Here is a 22,416-nt window from a genome sequence, read left to right as displayed (position 1 = left end):
TTCTTACTGAACTACCAATGAGATAATTCTGAATATTCTAAAAATATCATACAAAATGTAATAGAAGAATGAACTCAGAACTTATTGAGATGAAGTTGATTTACAACAACGTACAGTAGTATTGCGGTGATGCCAAAAAACCCGGTTTTATTACAATTCTAAATATTAATTAAATGTAGAAAATTCACATAATTTATTAATTCTTTGACAAGATCTAAAGACCCTCACAACCGAAAAGGGTTTATCAATCAACTCAGCTGCTATAAAATTACACCCGGGAAAAAAAACAAACTGATAAGCAGCATTTTACTCATTGAACTGAGCATCTCATTTATTTAAGTTTGCTGAAATATTTATATCTCACCAACCAGGCTGTGGAATAATTATATAATAGAAAAAAATTATTTCTCTTATTTCTTTCCAAAACCTATTAGTATTATTCTTTAAATACGATTAGGAATTTACACTTAAATTAGATTTAGTTTACAATAACTTTACGGGCTTTAGTTCTTACTTGATGTTATAGTTATTAATTTATTCTTTGGTGTTAATACTTCTATACGGCAATTCACGAATATTTATGAATAAATTTACCAATATATACATGATATATATAATTAAAACAAAAGTACTGTCTAAAACATGTTTGAGAACATAGTAATATTTTAAAAATATTTCATTGATGATGAGAACTACGTTTGTGAATGTTGGGAATTGGAACTCAGCACTGTAGTCCGTTGCAATGATGGCATTCGTTGAATTTGCATTCAAAATTCGATCGCTCATCACCCACCGCTCTTTTACGCGAGATGGAAGGCGTAATCTGACTGCTGATAAAATTCTACACCCCTCTATATCACCCACCTCATTCATAGTATTCCCGAGGGAGTCCGAAAACCTAATTAATCAATTATCCCTTCTCTTCACTTCTACTCTTCCTCTGTTCCCATAAACGCCCTTACTGCCGTCATCGCTTGCTATTTCAACATAACTCGAAATGTTGGCAGTACTGTCGGAAATATTCAAAACTTGCAATTCTCGCAATAATTCTGTGCCAGAATCATCTGTCATGTTCAACTGCTTAAATTTATGGTGTTTATATAGGTAATTATTTTGTAAATAAATGCTTTATCTTTAGTATGAATTTCATTATAATGATTTAGTACAAAGAACACTAAAAAATATTACATTTATTGTATTATCTTGCTATTAATCTGGTATACTGCAGCCTTATGCTCATTAGGTCGTTTATTTTTTAGCAGAAAAACAGCTGCACAAGATCGATGTACTCGTATTATTTTTTTTTTTTTAATAAAAATTCTTTTTCCATGTTAAATAGCCAGAGATTTTATTTATATTTTCTTTCAGCAAATTCGAAATTATTACGATATATTAAAATCAAGCACAATATGCGTACCTGTTGAAAGTTTCCTTTATGCTTTTTAATTTTAATAGATATTATTTAGGTAATTTGGGTCATTTTATTTAAATAGAATATTTTTTCGTTTACTTAATTCAATGATTCTAATTAAAGCGCGCGAGCATACCGTATTTAATTTGCGCGGATGTAGCAGTACTAGCGCCGACGGTCGGCACTAACTAAACTACTTTAATTTCACAACTTACATAGAACAAATTTCGCTTGTACAGTCGGCAGACTTGTGTAGCCGCGTGGCTTAACGCACCAGGTACTAAGCCACCCGGGCGATCGTGATAGAGACCCAGCCAGACCGAGTTACTATTTTTGTACTTAAAGTATTATTTATTTATTTAATTCTACCGCTCACCTGTAAAGTCACAACATAGCAGACGACTGTAACAGTATTTTTGGGGTGGGGGTGCAATTTTGCAACACTTTTTTTGCAAATGTTGTTATTTGTAAATTGTTAGTAAATGTCTCTTAAGAAAAATATGACCTTAATTAGGTCATATACTGACGTAACATATACTGGCCAACATACTGAGGGTGAACTCATCCCCTACACAGCTTCACTTCCACGTTTTTAAGATGAAAATTTAATGGCATAATGCCCCATATACAGATGTAATGTGACCAACTTTGGTCAAAATCGGTCAGAAGTTCTGAAGATATAAGGTGATTTAGAGGTCAACACTGAACACACGTACATACGAACATTAACATCCGGAAAATTTCCATGTGGTTTTTTGGGTTCCTTAGCGGTCAAAACATCATGATTCCGTGAAAACCGCATATGCCCGAATTGGACCGATTACAATACTTTCCTTTGTTATAGCGCTACATGAGAAAGTAAAAATTTTAAAAAGCACTTACTGTATTTCTCTTAACACAAAATTAAAGAAATCGCAATTCCGAAACGTATTCCAAACCAGATAATTTATTCGTGGAAAGTCTGTTTAATAATTTATAAGATGTAATTATAATACGTATAATAAACATATTTTAACAATAAGGGTGTATTATTTTTAAAAAAACCTGTTGTAAATTTAAAAAAAAACAAAGTAAATAAACAACTGTTCATTAACATCTATTGAATTTAAATTTTACATTTTGTTTGTTTTTTTTCTATTCGGATGTGGAATCTAACGGATTAATTTTAGAAGCTCTGAATATCTGATAGCTGTCATTAAATTATCTATCACTACAAAACCACAACTAATAGCATTCCGTTAACAGTATATTGTTGATGCTCATGTTGCCTGCGTTTGTAAAATTTACATTACGTAATATCAGGATTCAATGCGGTATCGCAGTTACATTATGCAAACTCATCCTTCAGTTAATTAATTTAATAAGTAAGCCTCTTGCTTGCAAGATTTTTTCCATGAAATATATTCTATTGTATCTTTTCTAGAGTAATATATTTATCTTGTTTCGTATATATTTTTATAGGTTTATAAATGTGTATGTGTGTGTGTGTGTGTGTGTGTGTGTGTGTGTGTGTGTGTGTGTGTGTGTGTGTGTGTGTGTGTGTGTGTGTGTGTGTGTGTGTGTGTGTGTGTGTGTGTGTGTGTGTGTGTGTGTGTGATTGTGTGAGTGTGTGTGAGTGTGTGTGTATGTGTGTGTGTGTGTGTGTGTGTGTATATATATATATAGACGGAGTTTTTCTGAAATGGTAGGCTGTCATTAAAAATCGGTTGAGAAATAACTGAGTTACTGCAAAAAATTGGTGTAATTATGTGTCTGTTTTCAAGTTTAATTCAAGGAAATATTAATTGTTTTTATTTATTGTTAATTTTAGTATTGTAAATTAGTAACAAATTAAGTAATAATTTTCTCACAATAATAGACATAATAATGATGACACAAGATTACAACATGAATTTTCTCCGATAACTCAACTATTTGTTAACCAATTTAAAAAAGTAAAATGTCATTTTGTTCAAAATAAAAGGCTTAATATTTTAGCAAAACATCAATTTTGATAAAACTAATATTTATGGAGATATAACGGATAGAAAAATAAACATGGCCGCCATTTTGTAATTTGCCAAGGTATTTAAGTCCTGATTTTTTGATGATTTTAAAACTTTATTACCAAGACGCTTACTAAATATTAATGTGATTCGTCTATCCGAATTTGAGATACAAATTATTTTATAACAATAACAAAATGGTGGACAGGAGGAGAACGAAGGAGAAATTACCATTTTTCCTAAGGATATTTTTTGTTTAGTTTTACAAGTAGAATCCGAAAAAGCATAGACAGCCCACCATTTTACAAAACTCTATGTATATATGTATATATATATGTGTGTGTGTGTGTATGTGTGTGTGTGTGTGTGTTCATAAGCAAAATCGTGTGTGAGAGCACTTAAACGTCTGTGTTAATTTTTTTGTGCCTACGCTTTTCATTACTGTGATTTCATACTGCACTCGTGTACAGTAGCTTTCTAAACTCTTGTAAGTAGTATGGCACTGAATAAATAATATCTTATAACTTCAGAGAGCAGCCTAATATCCAAGCTATAAGCAGGACTAAATGAAGTGTATTTTCTTTTTAAGACTTTAGTCCCTAGGCTACTGAGTGGTTTGTAAACCTATTAGAAAGCGTACCGAAGCCATCTTGGCTTAAATTTACTCGATTCATACCCAAGGGCACAAAAAGTTGTCTACAGTGAGAAAAGTTCCCTAACTTCTTGCTAACTTTATGGTGTAATCGTTTATTAGCAAAGGACACAAGACGAGTTCTTCATTATAGTGATAGTTTTTTAATATTTTCACAGTAGCTGGTACATGTTTTGTGTAGTACATTATTTTTTATATATCTTACATCGCTCTAACAACGACAAACAGATTCCTAATAATAACTAACATCTTTTCTTTCATTGTAAATACTATTAATTTCTCTCGAAAAACAAAATTACGAAACTTAACGAAACATATCTACTAAAAATCCTCTGAGTTAAAAAATTAAAACAATCGTCTAATAGTTTTCAATAATAAAACAGTAATGAATAAATTTATGATTTACTGATAATATAACACTTCATTTTCCGCTAAAAAATAAGTTGTATTTATCTCTAAAAGAGTCCGGTAAGTCAACTGATGTACATACTAATGTAATTAGTTATATTTTTATATAAATCTTTACTTAAAATTGTTTTGGTTTTACTTATTCATTCACGCGTAAATTTATTTCCGCTAGTGTTGAATCTGGTTCTTAGTCCCTTTTGGATAATGAAGTATAAATTGTGTACCCTTTAAAAACATTCTAAACCAAGTTAATCTAAAGTTATTTATCCATTATCTTCAGGATAAAAGAAACTCTATCAGGAGGTCGTCATCACGGTATTTCTTGAATCAGTGGTAGAAAAATATTGAAATTCTACAACGGGTGCCTGTTAGGTCCCTGATTCCCACTAAGATATCAGTTTAAAAATGTAACCTGTAAGGATGTAAATAGAAGTTGAACTGACTGACCGAATACTGAATGATACTAAGTTTTATAATTAACCAGAATCAGAATCGAGAAAGAATAATAAATAATTGTTGTTATTTTACCAACTGTCCTACTACGAGAACTTTTAATGATGAGTTTTTGGCAATCGAAAGGGATCCGAACAATGAAAATAAATATCTAAACTTTGTAAATTTTAATGATATATTCGTTAAAGCCATTTGTAATAGTTTAATGATAAAATACAACGCAACTATGTATCTAGTAGCAGAATATTTTCACTTTGTCCTGAGCGCCTAAAATCATCATAACATATGGAACTGTTAGAATAACAATTTGGGGGTAAACTGACTGGTCGAAAAAAGATAATTTTATTATTTAGCAATACAAGCGATTACACTTTGAACAAAAACAAATTTTTACAGTGAGATGGGATTATACTAGAAATATAAAAAGGTACTTGCAATTTTCAAACAAGCACAATATTGTGTATAGGAGAACATTTGTGGGAAAAATTTGGGAGTTCAGTTTTTTTTTAAGAAAGTGTTAGATATAAGTAATACTTGCGGACAGAATTCAAAAGAAATATTTAGGATCGGTAATGAACTAATCAATTATTTTTTCTATCGAGAAGGTTTTAAGACAAGATGACGTGTTATCACCATTTTTATGTAATCTACTTTTAGAATCAACGTATAATAGGTCAAATGTCGGTTGAATCTCACTTGGCCAGACATTTAAATTTGTGTGTATCTGATGAAAAGGACTCAGTGGAAATTAATGAGCACAAGATAAAAGTACAATGTGTAGTTTTGGAAGAAACCTCGGGATGAACTGGATTAATATAGGCTAGCCAGAATAAATGGAGGCGGCAAAAGAAAATTTGATTACTGAGGCTTAACATGACACAGTTGGCACAAAAAGGTTTGGTAACAGGTTGATAATTTTATATTTCTGGGCTTTATATTAAACGATTTGAATGACAGGAATTGATGGTAAAATTAATAATGGAGTAGGGTATGTGCGGCTCTTTGTAACAGCCCATCTACGAGAGGAGTTTATCTAAAGCTACGTGCATGTAATAACATGTTATGTTCTGTAGCATTATATGGAATTTTATGAACATTAATACGTAAGTTAAAGCATACTTTTGCCTAAAAAAATATTATCTCTAAGAATGAAAGAAAAGGTTTCAATAATGAACTTCCCTTTTTAACGCGGCAAATATTTATTACAAAAATTATTGAACCGCCGACTGAAGTGAATAGACGCCATAGTTTCCATGTTAACGAAATTATTATATTAAGTGATTTTCAGTTTACATCCGTTTAAAAGACACTTCCAGGAAAAACGACCTTGATAAAAGTTACTGGATAATATTAAAAGGAATTTGAAAAACTTACAGAAAAGAGACCATTGAAGGAAGTACCAAGGCGTAAAAAAATGGATATGACTGATATAGAAAATCAAAATACTGCATGGATTGCCTGGTGAACGGAAGGTAAGTATGTATGCAACTTGTATATTATTAAGGAAATTGAAGGTTTTCTGTTTTAAAGTCGAGAAACTAGTATAAAATTAAATGTATAATCTAAAACCATATGGAAGTAATAATGCATTAAATTACTTTTACTAATAGTAACCAAGATGCTGAATCTTAATAAAAGAAATATTCTGATCTGGTAAAATAATCTAAAGTAAAAAACTATTTTATTCAAATCGGTTCCCTTTAATTAAAACGCAGTGAATTCCTACCAGTGGATTAAGGTTTTAATTTAATTCCGTTCTATACACGCATATACAAACTCATGAGCATGGGTAGAGTTTATAACTATAAAAGTGTTTTTGTTTCTTGGTAAAGAAACATATTGTATTTACTATTCAAGCATTTTTCAGATTATACAACAAAATATGTTTCATCAGCTATAACGAAAGAAACTACATTAAAATAATCCATCATCACTGATGTGAATCGTCCGATGCAGAAAGCACACAATACTATTGCAATCCCCTTATAAGTAACAAAAAATCGGATACAAATTCAGTAAAGCACGCCTTCTGCAAACCCTAATAATTTTCGTATGACTTCAGCATAATTTGTAACATAATAATTATACATAGGCAAATATTAAAGTTTGAAATTTATTAAATCCTTCAAATTCCAAATTAAGTTAATAGTTTTTTTTTTTTTTTTTTGTCTTCAGTCACTTAACTGGTTTGAAGCCGCTGTCCAAGATTTCCTATCTAGTGCCGGTCGTTTCATTTCGTTATATCCCTTACATCCTTCATCCCTAACAATTTGTTTTGCATATTCCAAACGTTGCCTACCTGCACAATATTTTCTATCTACATGTCCCTCCAATATTAAAGCGACTATTCCAGGATGCCTTAATATGTGGCTTATAAGTCTGTCTCTTATTTTAACTATATTTTTCCAAATGCTTCCCTCTTTTTCAATTTGCCGCAAATCCTCTTCATTTGTCATTTTATCCACCCATTTAATCTTTAACATTATCCTATAGCACCACATTTCAAAAACTTCTAATCTTTTCTACTCAGGAATTCCAATCGTCTAAGTTTCACTTCCATATAAAGCTACACTCCAAACATGAGTTAACATAGTTAATATAACCCTCAATTTTATGGACTATAAATAACAGTTCACTTGCTTGTGTTATAATCATGATTTAATTTGCACAAACACAAAAAGCGACATGAATTATTTTTACAATTAGAGTTAATTGAATAGGCTTTTGAACTTTCTCAACTAAGATCAGTAATATAGATCTTACATACAATTAACACGCATTTTACTTCACATATCAACAAAGTACAATTTAAATCTTTCGTGTATTTTCATTATTTCTATTAAAAAATTAATCAGCTCTTAATTAATTAGATATTTTAATTAATCATTAAAAACCTGAATAACGTTTAATTTCACTACTTTAAACTGGGTCAGAATTTCTCGGAAGGTAGAATAAAAATCAATTATTCTTTTTTCTAAGAACACGAAAAACTTTTTTTTATTTTAAAATACTTTTTCACAGATTATTTTGGGCGTTTTAGTGGGAAAAGGTTTGATAAAATCGTAGGTGAATATACGAAAACATCGAAAACATGTTAATCTTTTTAGTCGATAAAAATTCGGTTTCCAATTTTCCTTGCTAATTAATAAAACTTTTATGTTGAAATGTATTATAATGTATAGTAAATTTACTATGTGTAATAACTGTAACAAAAGCTGATCTCTGAATAGTTGTCTGCATTCAAAACTTCTTTCTTTGATCGGTATGGAATGGAAATATTTGTATTACACCAATGTTAACAAATGTTATATTTGATTTTTCTCACGACAGTTAGGGATTTATTTTTGTGAGGAAAATTTAATTTTTATGATTTTTGCAGTTGAAAGCTACAATGGCAGCCGATTATCATTATGGAAAGTAGATAGAAGACAAATGGGAACATATCTCTGCATAGCTAGTAATGATATTCCACCAGCAGTTAGCAAAAGGATTACATTACAAGTCAATTGTAAGTATTTTAATGATTTATTATCATGTACAGTAATTGTTATACAGACTAGTGCGAACGTTTGTTTTCTTCATATTAGTTATGTTTTTCCTTCTTTTTACACAAATTCTTTATGTAATGTTTACAATATTGTTAAAAATATCATTAATGGTTGCTATAAAACTTATTAATAGTTCTTTATTATAAAATTCATACTGCACAAACTGGTTACTCAAAAGGAATATGTAAAATCTCTTCGTTTATTCGCTGAAAAATTCGTCTTTCCTACAGTCGTTAAATTTCTGTCCAATAGTGCATTTCCTTAGAGCTATTATAGAAAACTAAGTACGCTTTAGTTAATCCAAAACGTATATCCTAATAGTAATCGGTACAGGACTTTACATGAGTTTGCTTGAAGAATTGATCGAACGTTTAGAATCAATAGTAGGATCAACTCGTAGAATCAATAGTTCCTCTATCACACCACCTTTTTAATGCAAACCACCAATCAACTAATCCTCTACATTCTCTAGCATACATATCGTATGCCATTTTTTTTTAAATTGTATATTGGTTAGAATGAATCGCAACTTTAATTCTTTAATTATTTTTGAAGTTAAAAATAGAATAGAAAAAAGTATTAAATCTTACTTTGCAATGATTGATATTAGCAGTATGGTAGCATAAGCCGTGACTGGAGTTTCCTGTATTCTACTTACACCTCTTTTGGACAAAAATAACCGTAAGTTTAGGTTTTAATACTGGTAAACCACACAGAATCAATATAAATAGTTTGCAATTTTTTAGCATAATAGCGAAAGTGTATATGTATATATATATATATATGTATTATATATATATATGCATATATATATATATGCATATATATATATATATATATATATATATATATATATATACTTTACAACAAGATTTATTTTATACTTAACGTGCTAAAAATGATAGATCATTAGTTATTCGTATATCTAAAGCGAAAGGTTCAAAATTAAGTTGTGATACAAATAAATCATGCCAAACTTCAGATTATAACAAACAAATATCTACAGTAAACTACTTTAGAAGATAAAACATTGCATACGTATTCCAGTACATTCAAATGTTCAAATCACACAATTCTGGCTAAATAATAAAACGAACTCTTCTCAATCAAATGAGATGAAACTCTTCCGTATATTATCTCAATAAAGAAATATCTTTCATTTAAAAAAAAAAGTGTTTGTTATACAATAATATATATAACAGTAATTACTTTTAAATTAAGATAAGTCAGATAATACGTAATATTTTATCCCAAAAATATAATTTAAAATATCCAGTATCAATTACTTCTTTCCATTTCAACTAAACGATTGCTTTCAATCCACGTAAAATTTATTTTTACTATCATATTTTGCAAAGTTTACCTAAATAATTTTTGAAGGTTCATCAGATTGCCACATTACGTTTTACAAACTGAACATCGAGATTTTGAATGGAAGCTTTTGGAATAATAGATTTATTATTACATTAACAGTGGCATTACAGTTAAGTGACATTAACGAAAGATTTGTTGAAGAAAATAATAATGTTCTTTAATTAATTATATCATCTTTTTTTAAAAAGTACATATGCAGATGGATGTATTTATTTAAAAAGAATAGATTTAAAAAGTACTTTCATTTTCATATGCACACAAGATAAAAATTTAACTCGTTATTTACAGATATTCTCATCAAATAAATATTTCATAATTTATATTAGACATTTATCCTCAATACATATAAAACGTATATTTTTGATGGTTTGGTAAAGAAATCGAAATTAAAAATAAAAATTACGAAATACAGTTGTATTTTGTGTATCTAGGAGTGTATGTGTGTGTGTGTTTTATATACACGAGTATATATATATACTGTGTAATATATATTACAATATATATATATATATATATATATATATATATATATATATATATATATATATTGTAAGTTATATTGTAAGTTAATATGATATATAAATATAAGAGAATTCTTTTGATTGGAACCAAAGGCAAGTAAGTCTATTCAAAAATATAACAGATATTGCGTTTCAGTTTACTGTTACTGGACATATAAGATTTTATGATGTTTATTTGTCCTGCTGCGTGCCCTGTCCCATTCTATATCGAGAACTCTGAGTATCTTGTTGATCCTTGTATCTGTATAGCATAGGCTATAGGTATTTCATATTACTGGAGGATATAATGTAACACCTTATTCAATTTCATTTCACATCCACTGGTTGAATAAATTTAATCGAAATCTCTCAAAAATAAAATAAAGAGAAAATATTGAAAATCATACATCATCCGTTTTATTCTTCTTTATTCAGACAGAAAAACTGAAAAATTTTTATTACTAAGTAATCAAACCGTATAATTCAAAATCTATACCCACAATAATAAACCTTTTATTATAATTATTATTTATTATTATTATTATTATTTGTCTCGGAGATGTTTCACATCCGGAATTTCAGTATGAGGAGCATACCTCATTCAGTGCTGTGGTGCATTTAACACAGTTCGTACAGTCACGCACGTGTCCAAAATTACTGATTTTTGGATTTTTTGGAATTATGACTAGGATCCAGGCCAACATTTTCTATGTATTTCTTAAAATTTTTGTTAATTAATCCATTTGCTGTTATCACAATGGCAATGACTTCTATTGAGTTCAGGCTGTAAATTTCTTTATATTCTATTGCCAGGGAGTTGTACTTGGTTATTTTATCTGGTTTCAGCCTAATATTGTGGTCAGATGGGTGAGTGACATGAATGAGAAGAACAGTTTTTCCTCTAATACTGTGTAAACCATGTCTGGGCTACTTGCGGGAATAAATTTGTCAGTATGCATGGGGAGGTCATAATAAAGTCTATATTACTCATTTCCAATGTAGGTCTGGCCTTATATACACAATAAGGACAATGCTCCCTGTCATCTAAAAGTCCTAATTTTAATGCCAGTGCCTGATGGGGTTCATTTTCCAACAACAAAATTCATCTGGATATCATTGCTGAATACAGTTGTAATATTCAGTAGACATGTAAGCTTTATATCACTGCTAGCATACAATTTGAGATCGTCTATGTACTTCAGGTTGTTGGTAGTGTATACACTTTTACCTTTGTAGTCATTATGAAACCGAGATCTGATTGGTACAACATACATGAGAGAGGGTTCACAGCTAAGTAGAACTACCAGAGGACTCAAAGTATCGCCCTGAAAAATACCGCGTTGTATTGGGATTGGTTTTGACTTATTTACTCCTCCAGGGAGTACGAATTCTACACACAACGAACTCATTAACTTCTCAAGGAGATCTTTAATACTTTGATGAATGCCGTATATTTCTAAAATATGTAACAGCCAACCATGAGGTACCGAGTCATAGGCCTTCTGATAATCTCTATCCATGCAACTGACACATTTCTTTTCCTTTTCTTTGCCTGCCCTCCTGTTATTGCATGTATGACTAACTGTTCCTTGCAACCTTTGGCGTTCTTCCGGCAACCCTTTTTTTCTCAGCAAGAATGTTTTCAGATGTTACATAATTAGTGATCTTACGAGCCAATATTGAGGAGATAATTTTGTATACTGTATTTAAACATGTGATTGGTCTGTAGTTTTTTGGATCCTGAGTTTCCTTAGATTTTGGTTTCAGGTATGTGACTGCCTGGGAGATAAAAGTGGGTGCTTCGGAAGGATTGCGGAGCAAATTATTCAAACTCGTTACCAGAGGGGCGTGGAGAGCTACCAAGTACTTTCACCAAAAATTCTGAATACCGTCAGGTCCTGCTGTTTTCCAGTTTTGTAACTTTTTACAACTTGCTTGATATCACCTGAGGAAACTATGGGTGTATCCATGATTGATATACATCTCTTTGCCTCGTTCTGTATCCATTGTACCTGGTAATTGTGGCTCACAGTACTGGCCGAAAGTTGGCTCTAATATTCTACTATGGTACTCATGGTTTGTGGACTACCAGTGCAATGTATTTCACTGAGACTGTAATAAAACTGTCTCTGGTTGAGGCCGAATTTCCTTTTTTCAGATTTTCTCTTGTTTGATGTGTTTTATCATCGAAGTCTTTTTCCCAGAACCGCAATTTTTTGCTTGAGAGTGTTGATGTGCAGGTCCAATTTTGTTTCGATTTCTGGATCATCTTGACCGATTTTTCTGTAATTTGAGAATGTTTTGACTCTATCGCTGAGATGCTATTTACAATAGTTGCGTTTTTCTTCCACACTGACAACTTTGCGATATCACTTCTGAATATTTATTTTGTTCTCAATTCTTCTCTTCCATTTTAGTACCTGCAATACTCTTGTCGAACATGAAGCCACTTTTGGTTCAGGTTTGATGTTCTGAATACTTAATACAGTTGTTGCAGCACAATACGCGTGTAACTGTAAGGATTCCAAAGTGGATATGGTTTTTATGCCGAGAATTTCGTTAACTGTATTCAAGAGTTGAAACTCCTCTTATTCTGGTAGAGGATTTTTGTGGTATGGATCAGTTCTGCAAAGAGATTTTCCTCTCCAGTTCTTCCTTGATTTTCGAGGTCTTCTCATTTGTATTGGGCTCTTTACTAGGTGCAATACACTCTGCTCCAGAAATTAAATAATGCTGATTGGTGTCTGCATTTAAACATACAGGGTCAGTAATGGTAATTGAACTATTGGAATACTTAAAGATTTCATTTTTAATCATGTTTTGTTCATTGATTGTGATAACAAGACTTTGGATTTAGGTATAATGTACCTAAATCGGTGACATATGTTTTGTTCAGTAAATTTTCCCAAATCTGGTCAGAGATTGTTGAGTTCATGGTACATCATCGCACGATAGTTAATTTTGTCTTTCCCATACTGTGTTTCTATGTGACATGACCTCAATAAATCACAGGTATCCACAGTTATCAAAGTTAATATTATTATTTTTCTTGGAGTTTTAGGAGCATCGACTACTACGGTCATCAGTCCCTTCCACAGCAAGAAGAAAAAAAAGGAAGAAAAATAATCTTTCCTCCCCCTTTTAAAAAGTTTAAATAACTCATATGACAGTCAGTAGAGTAGTCTTGGTAATATAAATCATCTAATAAACAGACTTGTCATGGGATTAAAATTGTAAAGAAACACAATATGGCAAGGGTGTAAACAGTTATTGCTACTTAAAAACATAAACCATTTCTAACGAAACGTTTTCAAGAAGTCAAAAAACTACTTCAAACAAGCACTATCAAAAATAAGCTTACAAAATATTAATTAAGAAGAAAATATTCACTTATATATAAAAAAATATTTAACACAATGATGACAAGGGTGTAAGGACCCCCTGCCACTTAAAAACACACAGATCACTTTAATCAAAGTTTAAATGATTTTCCATCACGCAAAAATAAAAATATTCATCCATTCGTTAAAATTTGACAAAAGCAAATAAAACAAACTTTATCTTAATGCCTATCGCATAGGTTTACCCTTAGGCATCCTTTTTTGTTCCTCTTTTCCATTTTTCTGAAGGTCTCGATGTCAAATTCTGAAGTAACTAAGGCCTCTGAGATCGATCCTTCAGTTCCTCAGGCGGAAATCGCGGAAAATCTCTTATTGCCTGCATAAGTGGCGTGGTGAAAAGTAAATTACAGTCCAAACTAGATGCACTCACCACTAGAACATGTTAGGCGTCCAAAGTCCTCGCCCTCTCTGCTGAAGGCCTCCAAGATTTTAGGGGGCTCCATTTTTTTCCTAAACCTCCTTTTTCTAAGATTTTTACCACTATCTTGACACTTCCCTGCTGGGGGATTTTATTAATTTCGACGTTTTGTTCAGGCGTCTTTTTTTGCTTGCACTCACTGTCCTTCGTTTTCAAAGGTTCATTTCTCAAAGGAAACTTTTTTCCTTAACAGCCAGTTTTTTTTTTCGTTTTAAGCTATCCTCTTCGGTTGGACGGTTTCTAAGTATGTTAACGACGATACGTTCAACCATACTAGTTAACGCTGGATCCAATTCCGCAATCATATCATTTGCATTGAAGGAAACTGCGGATAATATAGTTTGTGCATATGACAAAGTCTTCGGCGATCTATTTTTTTAATTTTCTCCGCTTCTACGCAGCTCACTTTTTGAGTGGACTTAATTTCTAGGATTGCTACCTCTTCATTGGACAATTTCTAGATCTCGCTGAATGATTCCCCTGACAATTGACGCAGACAGGTAGTTCCCTGTATGGGTCATCAGGATGGGGCGGTTCACCACAAGCACAAATCTGTTTCCTAGTGCAACATGCCGCTGTGTGTCTATACCGCTGATATCCAATAAGAAATTTAGCCGTCAGTATAAATTCTCATATGTACTTCATAGGTACTGACGGTTGCTAAAAATTCCTGCTGGGTGGTAACTGCTGGCTTCTTTTTTATTTCTGCCTGAGAGAGATCCAATCTTGTATTTACCACTCGTACGAGCCATGGCGGTATTACTGTTGCAGAAATTACTATCGTCTCCGGAATCACAATTTCATATTTTCTTATAAGTTCGTTATAGTATTCCGGCTGGTCTATAATAGGCAGCACGACGTTCGTAAAATGCAGCCCAACGATGATTGTTGAATATTTTATTATTTATATGGGTAGGAAAGGCCCATATATTTGCCGTATATCTTAGCAAAAGGATCTCTTTTCTGTAATGTAGTTGCATTATTCCGGCTTCTGACATTAGAATATTTGCCGGAGTTGTACGTAATGCGCCTGTGGCATATCTCATTCCGCTGTTACTACGTCTGACTTTCATGAATGTGACTTTTTAGAAGATGAATATACAATTTATTCGTAATCGAGTTTCGATTAAACCAATGCTTCAGTAGCATTTCTTTATCTGAACCCCAACTGATGTTGGATCAACATTTTAATAGGTCTTTTTTGCCTTTTAATAGCGATTTTTAGGCCTTTTATGCATATGTCACTTAAATCCTGTATTTGTAAGCCCTATGTAAGGGATTTATCTAGTGATAGACCAAAAATCTATTGGATGGTCGTCAATGGTCAAAGCAGGACTTTGGTGAGGAATTCTCTTCCTACAGAAGTGTACACAGCACGTTTTCTCTGGTGAAAATTTGAATCCATTATTCCTCGCGACTTCATTGAGAGCGTTTATCGCACGTTGCAGTCCCGTGAACAAGGTACCGCTCAACCCAAGCTTTGTGGTGTGCCATTTTCCAATTTTTTCCTTTGAATATTCGTTGTTGACACATACTTGAGAGGGATATTCATTCATATAGTTGCTGAGTAATATTGCCAGATTGCCGCGAATGCCCCATTTATGTATTCACCAGGAATTCATGTATTCATAACACCAGGTCACATCGAATGCCTTCTGCAGATCAAAGAAGACTCCAACGTTTTCTTGTGATGAAGCTGTTACATATTATGTTCTCTAAATTAATCATTTGACCAGTAGTTGAATCGTATTGCCTGAAACCTGCTTATTTTTGTGGATAACAGATTTTTTTCTAAAATCTAAACCAGTCGCTTATTTATCATTTTTCCAAATATTTTTCCCACAAAACACGTCAAAGTAATTGGACGGTAACTATTGGAATTTCTTAGAATTTTATAATTCTTTGGAACTGCAAAATATGAGCGTTTTTCCACTGTTGCGGGTACATTCCATCCCGCCATATCTGATTATATCGTTCTAACAATCTACGTTTGCAGTGATATTCAGGTGCCTGATCATGTCATAATGAATTTCATCCCGACCAGCAGCTGTGTTGCCGGCTTTCTACAACGCTTTCTAAGTTCTTCTATTTTAAAAGCTACATTATATGAAGAATTTATTTCATTTCTGAAAAATTAGCAGACACTCACTTTCTGTTTTATGCTTTCTAAAATACTCAACTTAGTTATCCGTTTTGCTGGCTTCTTCGAAATTGTTGGCTAGTAGCTCTGCAATTTCGTTTTGAGTATCTTTAACTTCATCTTCGTATTGAAGGCAAATTATGGGAGCAAAGCTTGCACTCTCACAAACAGCCCTTACTTTCTTCCAAACGTCTGATGCAATTGTGTTTTCTGTTAATGGGTGACAGGTATTGCTGCCAGGATCGTTTTTTAGAATTTATCATAAGAATTTTTGCATACGCCCTATATTTTTTTAAAGGAAGTTAGCTTTTCTAGTGTTGGACGTTTTTTAAAAGCGTATAAGCTTTTTTTTGTTTCTTTTAATAGCTTCACCTATTTCATCGTTCCACCACGGATCAGGTTGCTTCTTGAGTTTCCAAGATGTTTTGGGAGTATATCATGATGCCGAGTCAAGTATGGCATTAATTATCGAAACCAGCTTCGATAACTCCAGTTATTTCAGGGATTATCGTCTTAACTCTAAGCTCTTCCAATCTGCTTTATCAAACAGCCATCTTTTGGAGTTGGGATATATTTTTCTTGTAAAGTCAGTAAAAATTTCAATGGTGTACCTCGATGCTGCCGATCCACTTAAAAGTGCTAGCTCACATACAGAACGTCTATCCTTCTCTGGCACTGAAAAAAGTTACTGAACCATCAACTAAGAGAATGAGATCAGAATTCAACAGGAACTTTTCCAATTATCTTCCACGGAGAGCTACTCGATCTGACCCAAAGAGACTTATGTGCATTAAAGTCACCCACCAGCAATATGGGAGGGGCAAGTTGAGAAATTAATTGCGCTATGTCATCCTCCTTCTAGTCGAAATTCGGCAAGTATAGGCTGCAGATAGGGATCTGAAGCGGACGCTTCATTCTGATTGCGACCGCTTGTAGATTTGTGTTTAGTTCTATAGCTTTGGTGGTAGCTCTAGTAGATGTTAATGTGGCTACCCCACCTCTAACTCTAATATTTCGCAGCTGATCCCTCCGAAATTATTGTATCTTCTTAATTGGAAATTTAATTTTGACAGAAATGTGTTTCTTACAACAAATTGGGTCTACATCATGTACCCATTGGAGCGCGTAGATGTTTGATAAACCTTCATTACTGTTCTACTGAAAAACCGAGTCGCTAATATTTAGTTAGTTTTTGTCTGGGTTTGCCTTTCAACCATCCTTTTCTCCTCTTCTTTTCCATTATACGAACATTTTCGTGTTTTTTTTAAGATTGACATCACCAGTATAGCTCCCAGCCTCCGAATCGGAGACCATTGAAGCCGCGGAAGACGACGGACATGAATGGGGTGCTTGGTGTAGGCGCCGATTTTGAGGCGGAAACCTGGGAGATCCCCGCAACAGGAGCTGCACCAGTCACGGCCTCAGTCAAGGAGAAACAGGCACCCTCTATGGTTTTTGTTGGCCTCTGTAGTTTAGAGGCCAACATAGTTGCAGGAAGCTTGAGAGCCTCCACAGAAGACTGCAAAGCAGTCTCTTTCCTTGCACCATCATCTAGTAGGCCAGTCAGATGAACTCGGACATCCGCCTTATTATCTGTCTTCTTGTGAGCGGATGCACTTTTGGTCCTATTCGAGTTATCATCAGAAGGTTTTTATCAATCAACGGCTTTGTGATTCCTTCACGATTGACCGACTTCATTTTCTTTTCTATAATTCTCTCACCAAAGTAGGTGCAAGGTTGCCAATAAGCTGGTTTGCATCGATAGCAGCTGGAGTAGGAGCAGGAACAGCAGCCGCAGCCTGAGCATAAGTTGTTGCTGCTTTAGGCGGTTACAATTTTCTTTGCCTCATGGTAGCTAACTTTCTGCAGAGTTTTGTCTTCCTGCACAGCTAATTCATCATTTGTAAAGAGGACAGTTTCTTGAGCTGCACGAATGGTGTCCCTTACAGTTAACACATGAAGAAGGATCCTTACATGGTTCCCCTTGATGAACCTCTTCACCACACACACATGTTTGCGGTCTCTCACGTCGAGTAGCGGTGTGGCCAACACGTTGACACTTGAAGCAGCCGCACACCCAATCTGTGGATTCCTGCACGTACGTTCTCCGGCAGGGTTGGTCTAGTAAAGGTAAGGACATAAGAAGTAGAAGGTAGAACTTGGCCGCTTCTTCTCACGTCCAACCTGTGGCACTCTATCACTCCTGTGGCGTCAATTCCTCAACTATTTCCTGCTCTTTGCAGTTTATAAGATCCCGACAGACCACAATATCCTTTGAAGTATTGAGTGTGCTGTGCGGATCGACATGCACAGCAAAAATAGCCAATATTCTTAAGGATGTTCTGTGACTGCGCATCATTAGTAGTCTCCACAAGAAATCCATTATAAGTTTTCTTGACTTCTTTAACTGAGCCTCCAGAACATTTAGTTATTTCTCGAGCAATAAGAAAAAGGCTTACACTCGAAAAATTGCCATCATCTCTTGTGATTACCAAATACTTGGGTTTTGGAACATTGCTCTTGAATAGAGCTCTCTTCAGATTCTTTGCATCACTTTCTATCCTTCTATTTTCAAAACTTTTTCTCCGCTTGGCCTCAGGCAAAATGGCTGGTTCTAGACGAGGGTGTTTACGTGAACCCTCTGTCACGTTTGTTTGTTCAGGCTGCATGAAAAGTTGATCCCTTCTGTAGTAAGACTAGTTGCTGGGGTACACTCTACTCCAGTGCTACCAACCCTGGAGGTCCAGTCCGGTACTCCGATTAAACTGCCATACATCCTGAGAGAGAGTGGATACGCAATCCCTGCACTGACTTCAGACCCTACACACCTAAGTTTTCAGGACTCCCACGCACCGACATATACGAGCTCCTTAGCTACATGCTTGTCATCGCGGGGGGCATGTGGACAGCGGAAGAGCCTACGTTACGCCTACAATCACTTCGATCCTAGCTGTCACACCGCCAGCTCTAAAGGTGGTGTGAATTCATTTCCTTAATCATTAAAGCACTTGAAATCTGCAGGTGGCCGAAAATCAAGTCCTTGTATTATGGCCCTAGGTGGAATCGGGCCGAGGAGAATTCCATCTCCGAAGGAAAACACTCGAAGCCCAGTTATGTAGCCAGAATTATGTACAGCATGTACATAATTATGCCAGCATGTACAGCTATTTCTGCCCTGACGTGGAGCATAGATGTTATGTTCCTGACGTGGGATTATCTACCTCAGGGCATTATTTTTTCATTTATTTATTACTTTTTTTTAAGTTTTAGGGGCATCAAAAGCTAAGGCCATTAACCCCTTCCACATCAAAAAGAAGAAAGAAAAAGTAGACTTAAATCGTTACATTTCGCACGAAACTAAACACTGTTACTTAATTCCTGATTATACACTAAAGCAAATAAAGAAATACGATCACTGAGAAGCTTGAATCTTGAAGATACTCTATTAGTTTGGTTTACCTCCTAGGCTTCCCTTTCGGCCATCCTTTCTTGAGACTTTTTTCCATCCTCCTTACAGCTTCTACTTCAGATGTCTCACAAGCCTCGAACATAGCATCTTTCCTCCATTTCCGATATCAACGATGCACTGCCACATCTGGTGATGATAATTTAGAAGGAGCGGTCAGCATGGATGTTACTTAATCCAAAGTCGATTCAATCTCTAATGGTATACTTGGGACGGCGGAAGTATTCGCAGTCTCCTTTGGTCTCCTCTGGGGTTTTAGAAGTTCCGTATGTGCGGGTCCTATAGCGTCTAGGTCCGCTGCTTTCGCCATTATTACTTGCATCTCCATCGGACTAATTTCACGCTTTTTCTGCGCCCTCGCCACACCATACTTCATCTTATGACAAGTCAAAGGAGTGATGTTTTTGGATTTTTCAGATGAACCCTTATCCTTATGCACAACACCAGTTGGTGGTGACACCATAGCGGGTTTTGCTGTTTTTTTCGTTGAGAGGATTATTATTATTATTATTGTTTTTGTTAAACGTTTATATTCAGTAAAACAGCGTAAAAGGTATAATTTTAATATAAAAATTAACAATTAAGAAAAACTGTACATATTTAATGAAATTTTTTACAGGTTTATATTTTAGTATTTTTTTTTTTTTTTTTTATTTAGCTTGATTGGTTTTATTATTCAGAATTAAGGCAAATGTGTCAAACGATGTTGCATTGATGAAATAATGATAAAAATTGATTATAAACGAATTAAATTATATGCAAATTAATATTTAATATGTTTTGTAATATTCCACACTTGTTATAAAATCCCTGTTAACAATTTTCATCAATGTTTCAAATCCCTATTCAATTCGTAATCAAGCTGATTTTTAAGAGGTAACGAAAAATTCATTATATCCAAGATAGCTACTAAAATTCTCGCATTACAAGATACATTTAAAGTAAAATTTAAACACATCGTTTTATAATTACTACGTTTTATGATTTTTGTTTTGATTAATAATTTATATGTGATACTGTATGCCCTGCAGAGTTTATCTTTTCTATAAATAAATTAAAATTAACCTGGGTTTAGGAAAAGAGTACCGGCGTAATGTTCAAACCGATATTACGGTGTAAAAAGTCTAAACCTTTCTAAAATTCGAAGGCACATTCTGTATTTTTAGTGAAATGGATTCTGCCGATGACAATTGTCTGATGAATAATCATCAAATCTAAAGTGTCACATTACCCGAGTCATTTATTTGACAAATTTATTATTAATCAAATTAGCATCTTAAGAGAGTTAATACAAGCAAAATCTAATTTATGTAATATTAATGCATATATATGCACTAAAAGAAAAATGTATACCATAAAAATTTCACACTTTTCACAAATACTACTCCTGCAGGTTTACAAGTATATTTTAGTATATACTGTGGCTAATGGGTTGAAAACAGTAAATGGAATTGTCAATATTTGTTTAGTTTTAATTTAAGCAATTGCGCAGTCTAAGAAATTGTACATTAATATCGGTATAAAATGTAAATTAAATTTTCATCCCATCAAATAATGCTCACACCGCCGCAAGAGGTATACTGCTTAACGATTACTCACAAATTCCCTCTTATAATTTTTCACCACACGTAAATCTTTGTTTACTCAAGCACAGTTAATGAAAAACGCTTTTTGGATGAAGGGTTCATTCAAATGTTTCGTTTTAAAAATAGTAAGGAGATTTATTCCATAAAATTTTACGATAGAAATTACTATTTACAGGGCGGAATCAAGAAGTAAGTGGAGATATTTTCTTTGAAGCATATAACAAAAAAAAATTTCATTTAGGAAGAATTCATCGCTTATATATAGTACAATTGTTTATTATCTACTTTTGGAGTATTTTACGCGTAGATAAAAGATAATAAAGGAAGAAAATGAACATTCTTATGTTCATGAATTATGGGGATTTGATAATCCCGAGAATAATTAAGTAGGGAATAATTTTAGCGTGTTAACATACTGACTAGTAGGCATGAATAATGAACACAATTTAATAATTGTAATGAAAAGTAAGAGAGGTTTATGAAAACAGAGAAAAGAATGAGAGGATAAATAAGCTGCTGAGAAATTAGCAGCTAAAATTAGTTTTTGAACAAAAAATAATAGGCCTGGAAACTACGTGAATTTCAATTACAGGTACTATAGACTGTGAATAGATAATATTGATCTAAAAAATAATAGAAAAGAATTGCTATCGAATTATATAATAGTAGTATTTTTAAAATCCACTGAAATAAAAGTCTACAGACTTTAAAAAAAAAAAAATACTTGTAAATAAGGATGGTAAATTACAACTGATAAAAGGAGAGATATGTTTAGGTGAAATATTAAACCCTGACCAGCATTGCACCAGAATAGTAATATTTTTTTTATAAAATAGAATTTTATTGAAAATGGAGGGAGATTTTCGAAACAATAAACAAATTAACAGTATTCGTACAAGTGATTTTTTTTGTAAAATAAAAGCGCTGAAAAATATAAGTTGATTCAATTAGATTTTAATTCAAAGTATAATTATAGTAATTATTTAAAAGTATAATTATTTAATTCAATCTGGTATAGTAGCGAAAAATAACCCGAATGCCCCGAATACTTTCTGTAAAAGAGAAAAAGATAAT

The 22,416-nt window shown here is 33.2% G+C and overlaps 1 protein-coding gene across 1 annotated transcript in view; it reads left to right on the top strand.

The window, feature by feature from the left end:
* The window catches only part of LOC142329654 (lachesin-like), a 415,510-nt gene that overhangs the window by 299,530 nt on the left and 93,564 nt on the right, over positions 1-22,416 (top strand). The window contains exon 6 of the mRNA XM_075374331.1: positions 8,289-8,417. Coding sequence (XP_075230446.1) covers positions 8,289-8,417 — 129 coding nt within the window. The remainder of the gene's footprint in view (positions 1-8,288; positions 8,418-22,416) is intronic.

The sequence above is a fragment of the Lycorma delicatula genome, chromosome 1, assembly GCF_047948215.1.
Source record: "Lycorma delicatula isolate Av1 chromosome 1, ASM4794821v1, whole genome shotgun sequence".
Classification (NCBI taxonomy): domain Eukaryota; kingdom Metazoa; phylum Arthropoda; class Insecta; order Hemiptera; family Fulgoridae; genus Lycorma; species Lycorma delicatula.
The sequence above is the reverse complement of the archived record's forward strand: the minus strand, read 5'-3'. Positions and strand labels throughout refer to the sequence as shown.